A 19,132-nucleotide genomic window follows, 5' to 3' on the forward strand; every position below is an offset into this window, starting at 1 on the left:
TGCTTCAGATAAAAGTGTCCGCCACAATTCCAACACTAACATTTTAATATCATTAATCACTGAAAGCTGAAGTTGCAAGTTATCATTATTTTCAGTAAAAAGGTGTTCACTTGTTTTGTTGCTAAAAGATGCAAAATACTGATTTGTTTGTGTGTGTGTGTGTGTGTGTGTGTGTGTAAACATTTTTCCAGCACCAGTCAAAGTGAAAAGTGGGAGGGGAGACAGTATCATGTGACTCTGATGTAAAATTAAACTAATGTGTTTCTCTCAGGGAAAACATTCATTCAAACTTCCTGAAATGAAAGCAGAAAGAATCACAAACCACCTGAAATGAACATGAGTGGATTCTACAAGAGTCTGTGTTTTTTACTGGGTAAGTAAAACACAATCTGTTTAATATCTTAATGACCTTCAGTCTGCTTTCACCTTCATCTTCAGAAACACTTAACAGAAGACCCTCAATTATAACTGAATTTGTTGTTCTTTTTTAATGTTACATACATACCCTTAAACAATACACTTTTTATTGAGAAGCTAATTACATAAAATATTAATACATGATTTTAGAAGTCATACAGAATTTTACCCATCTGGATATATCTAACAGAACACAGGTTTGTATTAATAAAAAGTTGCAAAATACTAATAATCATTCTGTGTTTCTCATTTTAAGGCTTTTTCTCAGTTCAAACACAGGCAGAAAAAGAAGGTGAGATTTTTTGAATTAAACACTCTTTCATCTTTTGTTAGTTAGTTTGTACTGCTATGAAACATTTTAAGACACATGGTAAAAACTTGGACTTCAATTGCTCAGCAGGGCTGTAAAAAAAAAAAAAAAATTGTAAATAAGTTAAAGGTTTATCTTTGAAAATGTTCCAGTGAATGTAGCAACATGGGGAACGGCAGATCAGTCGACATTATATGGCAACTACTGGTATGCCCAATACGCTCTGGATGGGTTGAGCTACACCTGTACTCATACTGAGTGGCAAACTGACCCGTGGTGGAGACTGGATCTGATGAAGACGTACAGTGTGAACAGAGTAACCATCACTAACAGACCCGACTGCTGTGAAAGCAGGATAAACGGAGCAGAGATTCGGATTGGGAATGTTTCTTCAAATGTTTACAGCAACCCAGTGTGAGTCTCTCTGATTTATTCTTATATTGTGATTTTGGTGAGTCGGTCAGTAGTTTCATACACATACAGGGGATCTGTTATGTGGGGTGGGGGTTTCTGTTCTCTGTGCTTTCAGGCTTTCGAGGGGTGCACATGTCTATGCAAATCCTACAAAATCTTATGTCAATTGACAAACTGTAAAATATAACATTTTGAGAGAGCCTTCTGTTATGTGCGCCGGAGCTCAACCCTGGACAACACCAGCACTACTTTACCCCTGTAGCACCCCCAGTAGTACTCTTGTGATAGAAGTCTGACCTTAATTCTTTTAAGATCTGATATGCGCTCATATGTATTTTATTTTAATAAGAGCAAAGGATGAATCAGATTGCAGGTATTCTCAAATATTCCTACAGTAGTAAAGATCAATAAATTAACTTAATGGATAAAAAATTAACTGAATATATATGTTCTGTATATTAGTTTTGTCAAACGATAAAAAACACTTTTTTAAATGAAATTAATTGTGAGGAATACAACCTATCGTTAAAGTTTTTAATTTTTTTTTAAAAAAATGTGCAATAATTTCACATTCAATCTTCAAATTAATATAGAAACATCAAAGACAGAGTATTTTTTTATATTTGTTTAATGGCTTTATACTTTTTTATGAACTGATACCAATACTGATGTCTCTAGGAAATTGTTTCTCCGCAGATATTTTACTATTGACTAGCCATTCAATTCAAGTTACAGTTTAATTGAGAGCTGTCAATTTTAACATTTATTTGACTTTTAAAAAATAACAACTTCTTTAAGTGAAATTAATATTCACATAGTTATCTACCTGTGCTCTTCACAAGTAGGAAATATACAGAAATTGAATAAAGTTATCAAACACAAAATTCTATATAAATTAATCTTTAAAGCAACAAACTTTATTGATTTCCTCTTTTTTGTTCTTTGATTAACAGACAACATGTATAACAAATAAAATTTTTAACATGTTAAACTGAAAAAAAAAAATGCATTAATCGCATTCATTTTGACAGCACTAATATATATGTAAAATTGTCAAGCAATCTGTAAATTTTTGTCACAACAAATGTTCAAATGACAAATAACAGTGTAACTCTTAAACATAAACAAACTATAATAGCTGGCAGAAATCAAATAATCAAGTACTATTGGTTGAAATTGGTTGAGTCAAAATGGTTGAAAATCTCAATTCAAATTTATTTCTGAAATATTAACAAAATTCTAAAATTCAAATTCTAAACGCAATACTTAAAAGTTAAGTTCACCCCAAAATTTAAATAACCATATTTGTGTGAGGATCCTTTCATAGGTCTTTTCTGCCTCCAAATGGCCCCCCAGCAGGTGAGTGTTGGCTTAGTGGCATATGGCTCGGGGACCAACAACGGATTTATAATTTCTCCCCTTCGCTGATCCACTCTATACAACAATCTGTTCTTGATCGTAAAATGTGCATAAGTGAGTATATTCACCCCAAATTGTGTCTGGCCCTCAACCACCTGGACATTCCCCCATGCTTGGCTCAGTACTGGGTCATGCAGTTGAGCGGTGCCGAACCATCCTAGCCTTTCTCCCTGGAAGATTTCTGCCTGGGGAAATTCAAAAATCACTTTCTGGGATTATTTGTTGTCTTGAACCTGTACACCCTCGGAAATTTTCTGAAGCAGTGGAGGTGGAGTCAGAGTGATTTTCCTCACCTCTGTCACCATTGAGGGGCTCAGCAGTGGGCTAGTTCTGCAGTGGGGTAGTTCCTAGTGTCCCCAATAATACAGGACACAGAGATCTCTTCTCCCATGATAGGCCCTACAAACTCTGGATTTGGATTAGGGTTACCATACTGTTGGAGTCTATAAGGGCTTCTTTGTCTTTGCCCTCAATCTTAACAGGGACTTTAGGGGTGGCCGCCCCCTCATGCGCCCAGGAGGTGATAAGGAAAAGGCATGGGTTCCTGGATTCTGGGGTACTGGCAGTGGGCATTAGCTCCTCTTGGCAATCCCGGGCCAGGTGTCCCTCCCATCCCACAGTCCCATGGACTGCTTCGGGGTGCTTCTTAAGCCTCTTTCACACTGCCATTCCGGCAAATGCAGGGGTAAAGTGTTCCTGTAATTGTTCCCTGGTCACTAGATTTGGCACTTTCACACTGCCAGTGATGACCCGGTATATGTGCGTGCTTTCACACACAACCCTTGAAGATCCCGTAACGACACGTGACATCAGCGCGTGACGTGTAATGTACGAGTCGACAATGCTTGGCACGTTATACTTTCACTGAAGCAAGCAAACGGTCTCGACGTCAGCGCGGAAAGTGAGGAACTAACTGATCTCTGCTTCATTACAGTTTGGACATATGTTTTCGTCGCGAATGTTGATCTTCCTTCAAAACAGCCGGTAAAAGAGTCACGCGATAACGCGCGTCATCACTTCGATACGGAATTAGATCTGGCTTTTGTTCACACAGCGCTCGTTCCGGATCGATTACCGCAATGTTACTAGGTCCCCGACCCGGGTTCAATTCGGTAATCAATTCCGGGACGTGGTTCCTTTCACACAGAAGGCGACCAGGCAATGTTACGGAAAATATTGTGGGTCCAACGTGCAGTGTGAAAGGGGCTTTGGGAGGCTCTCGCTCTTTCCTTGATTTCCAAGAGGGGATTTTGGGTACTTCAGGTTTCATGAAGCTCAGTCGCGTGCCTCAGTCCTACGACAGAATTTGGTGACTGCTGCGTTCAGTGTGGTTTCAGGAACTCCTGATCAGCAGAGCAGTAGGTATCAACAATGACAATGAGTCTGTTCACCATAATTTGTTTAAATTAATACATACTCCACCACACTTGTTTTTAGAAGTTGCTGCTACTCTGTCAGCCCTGAAGAAATTGCGTCCATAAATGTGCACCATGCTTTTGGGGATATCATCACAGAGCCATGTTTCAGTGAAGAACATAACATTGCAGTCCATAAGCCATTTCTGTGTGAGGGTCCAGATCTTTAGTTCATCCATCTTGTTGATCAGAGACCGTACAGATGCTGGGCAAAACTGATCGATGTGGGTTTAGCCTTAGCTTACCACGCAGCCCTCCACACTTTCCCCATCTTTGTTTACGATCTCGTGAGTGATCCGCTTGTCCGCGCTGATCTCTCTAGCTCCGGCGTGAGTTCGCTTATGTCAAAAGGATCATCTAAAATATTGGAACACTGTTTGTTGATGTCCAAAAGTGACTGTTTACTGTAGGTGAAGTTCGCATAACTGAATGAAGTGAAAAAGAAGAAAATAACCTGGTAAATTAACACTATTTTCTGAAATCTGGTAAGACGCTGAGCCTAGAGGGATTTGTTGTATTATGTAGGAACTGGTATGCTTGTAAGAAAAAGAAATGTTGTGTTAGGAAATGCAGTACTAGTAAAAAGACCATGTGAGTTACCTGGATGTGATTCCTCGTGATTATAAACAAATACACAACAAAAAGTAAATGATTTGTCTAGATAACATTGTCAATTTTAAATGAATATTAATGAACAGTACAGTAGCTATAGAAATGAAAGGGGCATAAGTCTGGTGTGCTGTGCAACGGGCCGAGTCCGGCTTGGATGCAGGAGTATCGGCTGTCGCATGTGGACCAGTTGATTAGGCCCAGAATCTGGCAGTGAGTACAAAGGCATCCAGGCTGGGTGCGGCAGATGGATCAGGCCCAATGGTCTCCATCCAGCAGTTGAGAATTTAGCTGAAACTGGCCCGAGTGTATGTACAGGGATTGTGTATGACATAGATGTTAATATCAGTAAACGTCAAATTGGTAAGTTTTCACTAGACTTCAGTTGAGTCAGTAGTTTGTTTGAAAGTATATAAGGATCTAATTCTTTTTTTAAATACCATTGATTTTCTTTGTTGGTGAAGTGTTATTTTGGTTTCTCATCATCATGGGGACGCTATGCAGGGACCTAAAGATGGCTGCCGCAACAAAAAAAGTAATGTGACTGAAATCCATGATTATGCAATTTAAGTTATAATTAGCTTATGCTGTGGTTAATGTCAAGGCCGTTGGTCTGTCTGAATACTCGATTCTGATTGGCTGGTGTGCGTCCAAACAGTTGAATGCACTTGTTGTTCCAGTCATTTTAATCACCTCCAAATTAATGTGCTGCCTTCACTGAAGCACAAAAAGGTGCACAGAAACAGATTTAATTGAGTTGATGATTTGATGCAATGCTAATACTAATATTTCTTTGGAATTCTTCTTTAATTATCATATCCCATGCACTTACATGCTTGTTTTTGTGTCTCTCTGCAGATAAGTTATGTGAGTTGCTGGTATCAAGGGAAAGCTAAAAAGGTAAAAATTGTATATATTATTTAGATATGTTTAAGATTAAATGGAATCTCACATTTAAAAAACTGTGACAATCCTTTTTCATTGGATGAATGACAAATTTTGATATTGCTTAGAGAGACCAATGTACTTCAAGTGTAAACTAAACGAGCCATGCACATTGGCATGCGATTATTGCATCCAGCTGCCGCTGTGTCGAGTGGTATGCACATATCAGGCAGCACTACCCCGTTTGTGTTGCAGGTGGCCAACTCCCCTGTGCACTTCAACATGCTAAAAGAGCATTCACTGGTGCGTCTTTTTAAAGATGATGTTGCGTGGCAATCTTTGTAAAGACGATGTGGATCTTGCTATAGACAGCGTATCACCCGGGTATTTCTGGATGTGGTCATTACCTGGCGCTGGATGATGGTCACGATCACTCTCTCATGTGTCTGTGCATTAAAACCTCTTAGCCTGCACCCAGACACCCGCGTCCTCAAAACCCCTCAACTCGTACGTGCCAGTATTTACAAATAGATTAAATGAAAAGGGACAAATTTAATCTGGACAAACTATATATAATTATAAAGTTCTTAGCCTCAAGCATCGATGACAGATCGCTGTTTTTCAATGGAAAGCTTATAAAGACTGTATTTGCTACATTTGTGTAAGCAGTATACATGAAAATGCAGTACATTCTAGATTAATTGTAATAACGTGTCATAAACACATCCACAGCTGTAAATCCTGATTTTGTTAGGAAGCTAAGGGTCCACTGATAGTGATAGTTGGTGAAAGTTTATTTGAATTCTGGCCTGTAACGCACACGCTCTGACGCACCTGTCTTCTGATGGAGGCGGAACTTATAGCGATCGCCTTTTTATTTATTTGTTTTATTTTTCAAACAGTTTTCATATATGTGTGAATGTGTTTTATGTTGAATGTGAATATATCTGGATGATTACCATCAGGCTGAGGTGGCGTTTGTGAAAGAAGATGATCATGGGAAAGATCATCTCAGAGTTGCGGGGCAAGCTCCATTGCCTCTGCCTCGATCTAGTTCTCATTATGACAGAAGTCAGGCGGGGCTACTTCAGGAAGTAGCAAGGGCAGTCTGAGGGTAACAATGATGGCAGACGCTCCAGGGAACTAGCCCTCAGTGGACAACAGAACGTGCTTTTATAACCAATCTTGGTCATCTTACTTTAAAAAAAGTAACGAGTTACAGTCACACATTTCTTCTCTCAAAAAGTAATTGAGTTATTAACTCAGTTACCACATTGTAAAAGTAATTAGTTACTCAGAAAAGTAACAGTGATGTCCTTTTTTATGTTCTATAAACCTATTACTTTCTGATACATATTTCATGTCAAAGATGTTTATATTAACTGACTGAAGAATAAAAATACTGTATAAAAAGAAACAAAGGAAGATCTGGCCATTAAGTAGTGCAAATCTCTGTACCTGTATATTATTGTACAATAAACAGAAAACTATCCAACTCTCGATGTAGATTAACATGTTGTCCATTCTCAGTGAAAAAAAGAACAATACATTAATCTATATTAAAATAACCCTCTCATCTAAAAACAAAACCAGTGGTTGTAACGTAGGAGGAGAAGCTTTTCGAATCTTTTGTCTGACAGTCTGTTCCTCTTCGGAGAGAAGACAAGCTTTCCAAGGCTGAACAGTCTCTCAACAGGTGCACTAGATGGAGTAGCAGCATTGTAACGTAGTGAAATTTTCTTGATGAGAGAAAATCCACACAGAGAGTCAAAGTTTTGTGCTAAAGATCTAATAAAGTCTGCCACTTTTCTGCTGAAGAGGAGGTTTCCTTCTCAAAGGAAAATAAATCGTTCTCTTTGGCTGAATCTGTGTGATGTGAAGATGTTCTGGTACCTGGCTGTGCTTCTTCGAGGACAATTCTTCGGCACTCAGCAAACTTGCCTTAGCCTTAGCCTTATCCTTTAACTCCTATGACCGCAGCCAGCGAAGAATTTTGGAAGAGGTACGGCAGCAAGTATAGCCTCTTAATTTCCCAGGACATCAGCAAATCTGGTTTTGAAAGCCTGAAATGATAAGAATAATAACATAAAATGTATGTATCAACACAAATCAGTGAAATTATTATTATTATTATTATTATTATTATTATTATTATTATTATTATTATTATTATTATTATTATCATAATTAGTCGCTGTTGTATTTATTATTATGAATACTACAGCAATGTTCACTTAATAAATGATAAAATATTAAATTCAAGTTCTTACTGTAACTATGGCATCAGGAAGGTCCCTCAGTATTTACAGGCCACTTTTAAGGGCTTCTGTCTTCAAGCATTAATGTCTCAATCGTTGGTAGGAGTGTACCATGAAAACATTTGTCTTCTTCCTGAAGTATATCCAAGGCAACTGTAAGGGGCTTCATCGCAGTACAGTACTCCTTTAAAAACTGATGTTCCCTTTCTGCTATCGCTGTCAGTCCTAATTTGGAGGAAATGGTGTTAAGGTCTACCATGGATTTATCAAAGATTTGAGCCAGGGCATCATAGAAGGAATTCCATCATGTTATACAAGGTACAAGCAGCGTTTTTGACAACAACTCATCAGCTGTTTCAGTAGCCAAAGCTTATCACCTAGTCTTGTTCCATAGGGCAGTACATTTGGCAATAGCACTTCTATAAACAGCCTTTGTTGCAGATTTTGACAGCAGTCACTTGTCAACATCTGTGCAGGAAATCAGGTTTAGTGTGTGTGATGCACATCTCTTGTGGGGGTCAAAGTGATCACAACATCGACATCAAAATCATTATCATCATTTGCATGTAGAGCATCATTAATGTCTGTAAACGTCACCTCATCTTTATTGTCTTCTTCAGAATCACTTTCATCAAGTGGCTGGTATCTCTTAAATGCTTTAACAAAATTAGAGCCATTATCAGTCACTGTGATTTTGTGTGTTATCCCATATGTTGAGAGTATATTGTCAAGCTAAACTGCAATGGCGTCATGAGTATGATGCCCCTTAAACCATCTGCAGGTAAGAGCTGCTTTATCTCTTTCCATGTTATTTGGATTGGTCCAATGTGCTGTCACACTCAGGTAACTTTTATTGTGGGCAGTCCAGATGTCTGCTGTAGTTGAAATTTACTCTAATTCCTCAAATAATGTTTTGAGCTATATATATATATATATATATATATATATATATATATATATATATATATATATATATATATATATATATATATATATATATATTGTATTCACTGTCTATGAATTTAACAAAATGGGACAAACCCCCTTCCTCCTCGTGTTGGTATTTTATCAAGGATAGCTCTGAATAACTCAGACTCCACAGTGGACAAGGGGAGCCTGTTTTCAACAACATATCTTGCAATCAATGTGTTCAGCTCAGGCTTGGTCACCTGTTAATGACCCGAAAAATTGAGCATTGCTTGTTTTAACAGATTGGATTTGGAGTTGGGTTAGCAGCAGCAACAAGTGTCGTGTTAGCAGTGTTGATGTGAGGTGCTTCATAAGATTTGAGTTGCTTGAGGCAGACGTGGATAAGTCTTTTTTCCTGGGCATAGTGTGCATGTTACATAAACATTCTTCCCTTTAATTTCCATTAACGAGAAGTAGTGCCGGTACTTCCATTTCGAGAACACTACTTTTGAATTTCCCCTGGCTTGTCGCCATTGTCACTGACGCTGTCTTATGTTTAGTGGTAGTCAGGGTGTGCAGTGAGACAGCATGATCAGGGCACCGCCCACCCAGCCAATCATCATCGCATTTGCAACAGTGTTAAGGTAAGCTTATATGGCCTGTGAAGAAGTTACCTCCACATTACATGCCATGGCGTTACTGCAGTTTCTTCAGACTAAGGCACCATAACACCACAGCCTGCTCATCAGAGAGTGTGAGCCCCTGTGTCTGCTCCCAGTCCCTTGCCACAAACCTGGCAGTGAGCAGAAGAACAAGATGTCCGGGGACGGGTGACACAGAGATGGAGGAAGTTGTTCTTGGGGGAAGGTGAAGGCACCTCTCTTTCCCCTGGAGGAGGGAATCTTGATGAGAGAGTGGTTTTCTCTGTCTCTGGTTCCAATCCCCCCAAGTTCAGGGGCATCTGCAATGCAGCAGTGAAGGCAGACAGTGTTCCAGTCTTGAAGGTGGAGATCACAGTCCTCCACCTTCAAGGATGCGATAGAGACAGTCACTCCAGCCGAAGACAAGGCATTACAGCCCCTTTTTCTTTGTACCCAAGAAAGGTGGTGGGTAACAACCAATCCCTTCACCAGTTACCGTTCAAGATGTTCATGCAGGAATGCATCTTTGGGTGCATCCATCCCCGAGATTGGTTTTCAGCGATTGAACTGATGGACACGTACTCCATGTGTTGTCCCTTCCATAACCATAGAAAAATGCAGCAGTTTACGTCCGAAGGAAGAGCATACAGTACTGTGCAGAAATCTTAGGCCAGTAGAATTTTCACAAAAAAATAAATAAGACATAATTATATATAATATGCATATGTATCATATGTATCAGTAGGAAATATCAGTTTACATTTCTAAACATTTCTTTTGTTTGGAACTTCTTACCGTGGTGACGAGATGCATAGCAGATTGTCATCACTCAATGGCTGGATGTCTAAGTGGTGCCCACAGAATAACATTTCATAACGTTTCATAGACAATTGGACGAGCTTTTGGGGCAGACCTGACCTGTTGAAAAGAGATGGTCTTCATCCCTCCTGGGGTGGCGCCACTCTTCTCTCTAGAAATATGGCAAACAGTCTTAGTGTTTATACTTGACTAACTAGGGCCCAGGTCAGGAAGCCGACAGACTGGCTAAACCGACCGTCTGCTACCTGCCTCCCGTCACAGAGGTCAGTTAATTCTCAGCACATAGAGACTCTTTCACCTAGATATCACACTATAGAGACTGTGTCTGTTCCCCGAACTAGAAAATACAAATAACGTCCAAACCAAGTTAAGATGAACAATTTAATTGAGGTTCAACAAATAAAAAAACAGATGCAATATGGATAAACAAATGATAAAGCTTGGCTTATTGAATATCAGATCCCTTTTCATACGAAAACACTTTTTGTAAATAATATCACTGATCATAATCTAGATGTGCTCTGTTGGACAGAAACCTGGCTAAAATCTGATGATTACATTATTTTAAATAAGTCCACCACCCAAGATTACTGTTATAAACACGAGCCGCGTCTAAAAGGCAAAGGCGGAAAAGTTGCTTCAATTTATAACAACATTTTCAGGATTTCTCAGAGGGCAGGCTTCAAGTATAAATCGTTTGAAGTAATGGTGCTTCATATAACATTATCCAGAGAAACAAATGTTAATGATAAATACCCTGTTATGTTTGTACTGGCTGCTGTATACAGGCCACCAGGGCACCATACAGACTTTATTAAAGAGTTTGGCGATTTTACATCCGAGTTAGTTCTGGCTGCAGATAAAGTTTTAATAGTTTGTGATTTTAATATCCATGTGGATAATGAAAAAGATGCATTGGGATCAGCATTTATAGAAATTCTGAACTCTATTGGGGTTAGACAACACGTTTCAGGACCTACTCATTGTCAAAATCATACTCTAGATTTAATACTGCCACATGGAATTGATGTCGATTGTGTTGAAATTATGCAGCCAAATGATGATATCTCAGATCATTATTTAGTTGTGTGCAAACTTCATATAGCCAAAATTGTAAATTCTACTTCTTGTTACAAGTATGGAAGAACCATCACTTCTACCACAAAAGACTGCTTTTTGAGTTATCTTCCTGAAGTATCGAAATTCCTTAGCATATTCAAAACCTCAGAACAACTTGATGATGTAACAGAAACTACGGACTCTCTCTTTTCTAGCATTTTAAATACAGTTGCTCCTTTACGCTTAAGGAAGGTTAAGGAAGCCAGTGTGACATGGTATAATAAGCATACTCGCACCCTAATGAGAGCAGCCCGAAAAATGGAGCGCAGCTGGAGGAAAACAAAACTAGAGGTATTTTGTATTGCTTGGTGGGAAAGTAACCTATCCTACAGAAAAGCATTAAAAACTGCTAGATGCGATTACTTTTCTTTTCTTTTAGAAGAAAACAAACATAAACCCAGGTATTTATTCAATACAGTGGCTAAATTAATTAAAATTAAAGCCTCAACAAGTGTTGACATTTCCCAACAGCACAGCAGTAATGACTTTATGAACTACTTTACTTCTAAAATTGATACTATTAGAGATAAAATTGCAACCATTCAGCCGTCAGCTACAGTATCGCATCAGACAGTGCACTATAGACCCCCTGAGAAACAGTTCCACTCATTCTCTACTATAGGAGAGGAAGAATTGTATAATCTTGTTAAATCATCTAAACCAACAACATGTATGTTAGACCCTATACCATCTAAGCTCCTAAAAGAGGTGCTTCCAGAAGTCATAGATCCTCTTCTGACTATTATTAATTCCTCATTGTCATTAGGATATGTCCCCAAAACCTTCAAACTGGCTGTTATTAAGCCTCACATTAAAAAAAAAAAACACAACTTGACCCCAAAGAACTAGTTAATTATAGACCAATCTCGAATCTCCCTTTTCTGTCCAAGATACTAGAAAAGGTGGTATCCTCACAATTATATTCCTTCTTAGAGAAAAATGGTATATGTGAGGATTTCCAGTCAGGATTCATACAGTATCATAGTACTGAGACTGCTCTCCTTAGAGTTACAAATGATCTGCTCTTATCATCTGATCGTGGTAGTATCTCTCTATTAGTTTTATTGGATCTTAGTGCTGCGTTTGACACAATTGACCACAACATTCTTTTGCATAGACTTGAACACTTTGTTGGCATTAATGGAAGTGCATTAGTATGGTTTAAATCGTACTTATATGACTGCCATCAGTTCGTAGCAGTGAATGAAGATGTATCATATCGATCACAAGTGCAGTATGGAGTACCTCAAGGCTCAGTACTAGGCCGCTACCCTTCACGCTTTATATGTTACCCTTGGGAGATATCATCAGGAAACATGGTGTTAGCTTTCACTGTTATGCTGATGATACTCAGCTCTATATTTCTTCACGGCCCGGTGAAACACACAAATTTGAAAAACTAATGGAATGCATAGTCGATATAAAAAACTGGATGACGAGTAATTTCCAGCTGCTAAATTCTGAAAAGACAGAGGTGTTAATTATAGGACCTAAAAACTCTGCATGTAATAACCTAGAACACTGTCTAAGACTTGATGGTTGCTCTGTCAATTCTTTGTCATCTGTTAGGAACCTAGGTGTGCTATTTGATCGCAATCTTTCCTTAGAAAGCCACGTTTCTAGCATTTGTAAAACTGCATTTTTCCATCTCAAAAATATATCTAAATTATGGCCTATGCTCTCAATGTCAAATGCAGAAATGTTAATCCATGCATTTATGACCTCAAGGTTAGAGTATTGTAATGCTTTATTGGGTGGTTGATCTGCACGCTTGGTAAACAAACTACAGCTAGTCCAAAATGCAGCAGCAAGAGTTCTTACTAGAACCAGGAAGTATGACCATATTAGCCCGGTCCTGTCCACACTGCACTGGCTCCCTATGAAACATCGTATAGATTTTTAAATATTGCTTATTACTTATAAAGCCCTGAATGGTTTAGCACCTCAGTATTTGAATGAGCTCCTTTTACATTATAATCCTCTACGTCCGCTACGTTCTCAAAACTCAGGCAATTTGATAATAGAATATCAAAATCAACTGCAGGCGGCAGATCCTTTTCCTATTTGGCGCCTAAACTCTGGAATAACCTACCTAACATACTTAACATTGTTCGGGAGGCGGACACACTCTTGCAGTTTAAATCTAGATCAAAGACCCATCTCTTTAACCTGGCTTCCACATAAACATACTAATATGCTTTAAATATCCAAATCCGTTAAAGGATTTTTGGTAGCACTCTGTTTTACAGTCCTGTTCCTCATGTACATACTAGGTACTTATTATGGTAATTACAATAACTATGTAATAACTAGGTACTAATCCTGAACCTACCCCTAAACCTAACCTTACCCCATGTAGTTACCTTGCATTACCTGAACTTTCTTAGATAAATACACTGTAAGTACACTATAAGTACATGTAAGTACACGTACTGCAAAATAAAGTGCAACCGGATTTTTAGGCTGCATTAATTAGGCAAACCGGAACCTGGAACACTTCGCATAACACCCGATGTACTTACTACATCATCATTAGCATCTACGCTACTATTAGTCTGTTTCTCTCTTATTCCGAGGTCACCGTAGCCACCAGATCCAGTCTGTATCCAGATCAGAGGGTCACTGCAGTCACCCGGATCCAGTACGTATCCAGACCAGATGGTGGATCAGCACCTAGAAAGGACCTCTACAGCCCTGAAAGACAGCGGAGACCAGGACAACTAGAGCCCCAGATACAGATCCCCTGTAAAGACCTTGTCTCAGAGGACCACCATGACAAGACCACAGGAAACAGATGATTCTTCTTTGCTGCAGCCTGGAATTAAACTACTGGTTTCATCAGTTGGCCCCCCAACTGAGTCTGGTTTTTCCCAAGCATTTTTTCTCCATTCTGTCACCGATGGAGTTTCAGTTCCTTGACGCTGTCGCCGCTGGCTTGCTTAGTTGGGGTCACTTCATCTACAGCGATATCGTTGACTTGATTGCAAATAAATGCACAGACACTATTTAACTGAACAGATGACATCACTGAATTCAATGATGAACTGCCTTTAACTATCATTTTGCATTTTTGACACACTGTTTTACTAATGAATGTTGTTCAGTTGCTATGAAGCAATGTATTTTGTTTAAAGCGCTATATAAATAAAGGTGACTTGACTTGACTTGACTTTTGCATTAATTGTAATAATCCTGTGATTTTTTTTTTCTGTGCACAAGGAGTCTGAAAACAGCCTCCATGGAGAGGTCTGATCTCACCATCATCCAGTCTGTCTAGAATGACATGAAGAAACAGAAAAAAACTGAGACAGACTTAATCCAGAGGAATTGTGACAATGTCTCTAAGATGCTTGAAGAAACGTATTGGCAAAGCTACAGTACTGTGAAAAGTTTTAGGCACTTGTGTAAAAATACTGTCAACTGAGGATGTTTTCAAAAATAATGTCATAAATAGATTTGATTTATCAATTAACTAAAATTAACAATCAACAGTTGGTGTGACTACCATATTTGTTTCAAACAGATTTTTTTCTTAGGTACACTTGCACATAGTTTTTCAGGTAGCTTTGCAGATCAGTTTCTTGAACTGTCTTGGGGATGTTGCCACAGTTCTTCTGGATTTAGTCTGTCTCAGTTTGTTTTGTTTCTTCATGTCATTCCAGATATACTAGATGATGGTGAGATCAGACCTCTCCGTGGAGCACAATGGCTGCTGTCAGACTCCTTGTGTATCAAAAATTTCACTGTATTATTACAATTAATTAATGGCAAAAGGAATGTTATTTCCTAGAGGCGCACAACAGCGAATTATAGAAATAACAGGCTTAAGTTTTTTTTTTTTTTTTTCATTTAACCAGTTTTGACAAGAAGGCATCGCCAGCATATGTTGTTTCGAGGACTTTGAAACAGTGAATCACTTTCCGAAGCAAATGGTGCAATTGATTCAAAGCTTCCAAATGGTTCATTTCTCCCATTACTAGTATCCACATTGCGATGAACTCGATAACAAACTAACAAACCTTGTCAGTCATGTCATCATCATGCATCACATGGATCTTTACAGAATTTTTTTATTTGACAAATCTACAAAATTCTTTCATTATTTTTTTGACAGCCCTATTGATGTCTGCATTTACGTCCATGTGATGGATGTCTGTTATCAGGGTAATATCTTTCAAAAATGTCAGATCGCGTTACACAGGCAATTCCCTCTCTGATCATAGAATTGCCTTATCCAAATACTTGCAGTCTTTGCCACTTGAGAACGGGTGTGCACAACAGGAAGTAAGTGCACAATACTGTCCACGGTCTTAATAATGGCAAATTGCAGTGTCCTTCAGTGCACACACTAAATCCACGCTAGCTCGAATACTTCTCCAGAGCACGATTTTCACTTATTGGTGCAAATATGAGTAGTGGTGATATTTATTTTGTAAAAATTTTGCAACTTCTTTATACCTCTTAATTAGAAGCACTACAAATTAAATTGTCATGTTATAGGGACTACTGAACAGAAATTTAGAAGTTAATTTTAAAATACAAAGTATTTAAAATTAAAATAAAGCTGTGTAAATACTTGCATTTTTACTGCACTCTAAATGTTTGTGTAAGTGTTTTTGACACACACTTGTGGTCTTCATCCTCACTTGAACACTTGGTCCAAATACAGGAAATACGTCTTATAGTTGTCAAGTGGTCAAGTGCAAAGACTGCAAGTGTTGGTATTTGGAGAAGGCAATTTAATTAACGCCTCATCCTACAGTACAAACAAGTACATCACTGAACATTGTTTTCAGGAAAGAAAATAGAGTAGAATGTTAATTTCATTACAGAATTTCACAACACAGTTTCTCTCTGAAGCGTCACAGTCTAAAGGATAAAAAACAACAACAACAAAAACCCCAACCAAACCGGAAAACCTTTATCTTCTATGAGTAATAATGCTTCATTGTTATGACAAATAATTGCACATTTGATAAGCTGAAAAATAATATAATAATACTAATCATAATAATAAAAATTATGCAAATAATTTATGGTATGTAAGTTGGAGGAAATATCTAATTGTATATCCTGTTATAAAAGAAAGAGTTAATCATCACTCTTTCGTCTTTCTCCAGATGTGCTGTAGTTTCTACTATTCCAGCAGGAGCTACATACAGCTACTCGTGTCATGGAATGGAGGGACGTTATGTTTTTGTCAGTATTCCTGAAACTTCAATGGTTCTTACTCTCTGTGAAGTGGGAGTCTATGTGATTTTTCCAGGTAATTCAGAGGTAATCTCCTTGTTAATTGGACTTTTTAAGAAATTCTCATTTCATTAAAGTGGTTTTTAATAAACTTCCTTATAAATAAGCCAGCTGCCAGCTGGTAAAATCATCATCACGTCACTGCATCTGTCTTTACTCCTGAGACAGGATACATATTCACATTGACTGGACCAGCCTGAAATAAAAGCTTTTATAATGTTATTTGAGTATATCATATGGGACAGTTTGTGTCAAATTTTGTTGGTGATTTTAAATGTTATTTAAATGCATATGTGGCAGGCAGTTTTTGAGTTTTCAGGATTTCTCCATTCAGGTAGATAGGACTTTGTCATAGATACCTGAATTCAAGAAATCTCCCCCTCAAAAAAAATTAGAGTATAAAATATGTATACTAAAACCATTTCTTTACACTATGACATCTTCCAGGTAATTTGGCAACAGGAAGAAACGTCACACAGTCATCAACCTTTGGCAGCTGGATCACTGAACAGGCCATTGATTTCAATCCAGGATTCACACAACCGTCATCAGCATGTTTCTCAACCGATTCTCAGACAAACCCCTGGTGGAGGGTGGATCTGAGTTATATTTACAGAGTAAGTAGCGTCGTAATCACAAACAGACTAGACTGCTGTCCTGAACGAATAAACGGAGCGGAGATTCGCATCGGAAACTCTCTGGAGAACAACGGCAACAACAATCCCATGTGAGCTCCTCTTTCAGTGGCTTAATATCCATAAAAATCCCTGAAAACACACATAAAGAAAGACTAGAAGTCTAAATAATGTTTTCTTTGATTCTCTTTAGATGCACTGTGATTTCTAGCATTCCAGCTGGTGTTTCCTCCACCTACATTTGTAACGATATGGAGGGTCGATACGTGAATCTGATCATTCCTGGAGATTCAAGGTTTCTTACTCTCTGTGAGGTGGAGGTCTATGGAGAAGGTGTGATCAAACAGATTTAATGTTTTGGGAAACTATTAACAGCTTCATTTAAAAAAAAATGCAATTTATTAGTTGAAAATGTGAAACTAAAACAGTTGCATGCTCTCAGCTTTAAGTGATTCACTACATGAAACTCATTTGTATTTGTCACTAAACCATGTCTTATTGTATTTAATTTAATTTAATTTAATAGTCTTTTTGTTGTTATTGTTTTGCATTATGTATTTTTATTCAAGATTTTTGGGGATCACAATACAACCTCCAATAACACCGAATTCCATTCATTCTCTGTATGTTCACTCTCATGTGCCCTTTCAGGTCCTTTACTGAAGAGAACTTTCCTGAAGATGAAACTGAAGTCCAGTTGGAGTCTGTCTGATCCTGCGGTGAGAGTCCAGCTCCTGTCACAGGTGAGAGAGCTCAGGAAACACAGATATCTGAGCTCACTGAGAGCACTTTTAAGAGATCTGCTCATTTCAGCTCCAGTCTGTTTTGGTGGAACGAGGGTTTTCTGACGTGACGCTGCAATGGACTCAACCGCCAGAACAGGAAGTGATGCGGAAGGAAGCTGCCCCAGGTGAGTGTGTTCATACAAACACTGGAAAACTGAAAAGGAATGTTGATTTTCAATTCAAATGAAAATGCATATATTATAAATGAACTGGAAAGGGATGTTTTTATGATGTAATGAACTGTTTTATTTGCAGCTAAATGTGCTGTTAGAAAGAGACGATGATGATGATGATGATGATGATGATGATTGGGAAACCTAAACTATCTTCGGATCAGCTTTGATGTTTCTTTATTTACAAGCTTATAGTTTACAATGTTTTATTGTTTAGACAACATATAGAAAAGAAAAAGAATAGAGTGTAATAAATAAGTTATTTATTCATTTATTATTATTATTCTTATTATTAAGAAAACAAGCAGTTAGTGAATGAATAGAGTGCAAGTCTAAAAGGGGTAGTTTACCCTGAGTTACTTCCAGATCTTTGTCCACCAAGAGTGCTGGTTCTGTTTAAGCAATAAAGTTTCTGTTTCTTTACCTGCCTTCGCTTTTGAGTCCTTTTTTCTACTGAAATGTTTTTTTTTTTTTTTTTATGTCAGGGGTTAAGACAGAAATGCTTGATAATAACTTGATAAAGATTGCTGAGTCAGTCGTGTGCATTGATGTTTGAAAATGAAGAGGTAGCACTTTCAATCTGATGCAGAGAAGATACAAAATATGAAAGAATGTGAGCAAGGAAAGTGATGATTTTCTAAAGATGTTGAAACGGCAGATGCTGCATTGTGTCTTATCCAGCGTTCACAAGCGATTTGAAGACACTGTGTCAGTGTGGTGCAAAATGCATGAATAATTCTACATACTTTATTATCTGGATTGGAATGCATCTGGATTTATAATGCTCACATTCCATGTCCTAAACTCCGGTTCAAATCTTACTTGCCCTAGAGCAAGTAGAACCAACATTTCCATAATAAATAAATATATCTTCATAGTTATATCTTAAAAGATAATTATACTAAGACAATTTTGTAAAACTTTACAACAAGGTATCTATAGGAGCCATGTACATATTAATGTGTGATGTCATGTGACTGTGGCAAAATGTCAATTATTTGAGAGTTCAAACACCTGTTGTGGGTAGAGGTTGTCAGTGAAAGAAGGTGGTGCGAGTGGGAGCACACTTTTTTA

General features: G+C 38.0%; 1 protein-coding gene across 1 annotated transcript; it reads left to right on the forward strand.

The window, feature by feature from the left end:
* Window positions 1–330: 330 nt before the first annotated feature.
* LOC113096424 (uncharacterized) lies at window positions 331–18,169 on the forward strand. Its single transcript, XM_026261809.1, has 9 exons — window positions 331–373; window positions 674–709; window positions 880–1,141; window positions 16,336–16,481; window positions 16,913–17,192; window positions 17,294–17,433; window positions 17,752–17,843; window positions 17,914–18,010; window positions 18,141–18,169. The coding sequence occupies exons 1-9, from the start codon at window positions 331–333 to the stop codon at window positions 18,167–18,169; spliced, it is 1,125 nt and encodes a 374-aa protein (XP_026117594.1).
* The last annotated feature ends 963 nt before the right edge of the window (window positions 18,170–19,132 follow it).

Source organism: Carassius auratus, unplaced genomic scaffold (assembly GCF_003368295.1).
Source record: "Carassius auratus strain Wakin unplaced genomic scaffold, ASM336829v1 scaf_tig00215914, whole genome shotgun sequence".
In the NCBI taxonomy this organism is placed as follows: Eukaryota; Metazoa; Chordata; class Actinopteri; order Cypriniformes; family Cyprinidae; genus Carassius; species Carassius auratus.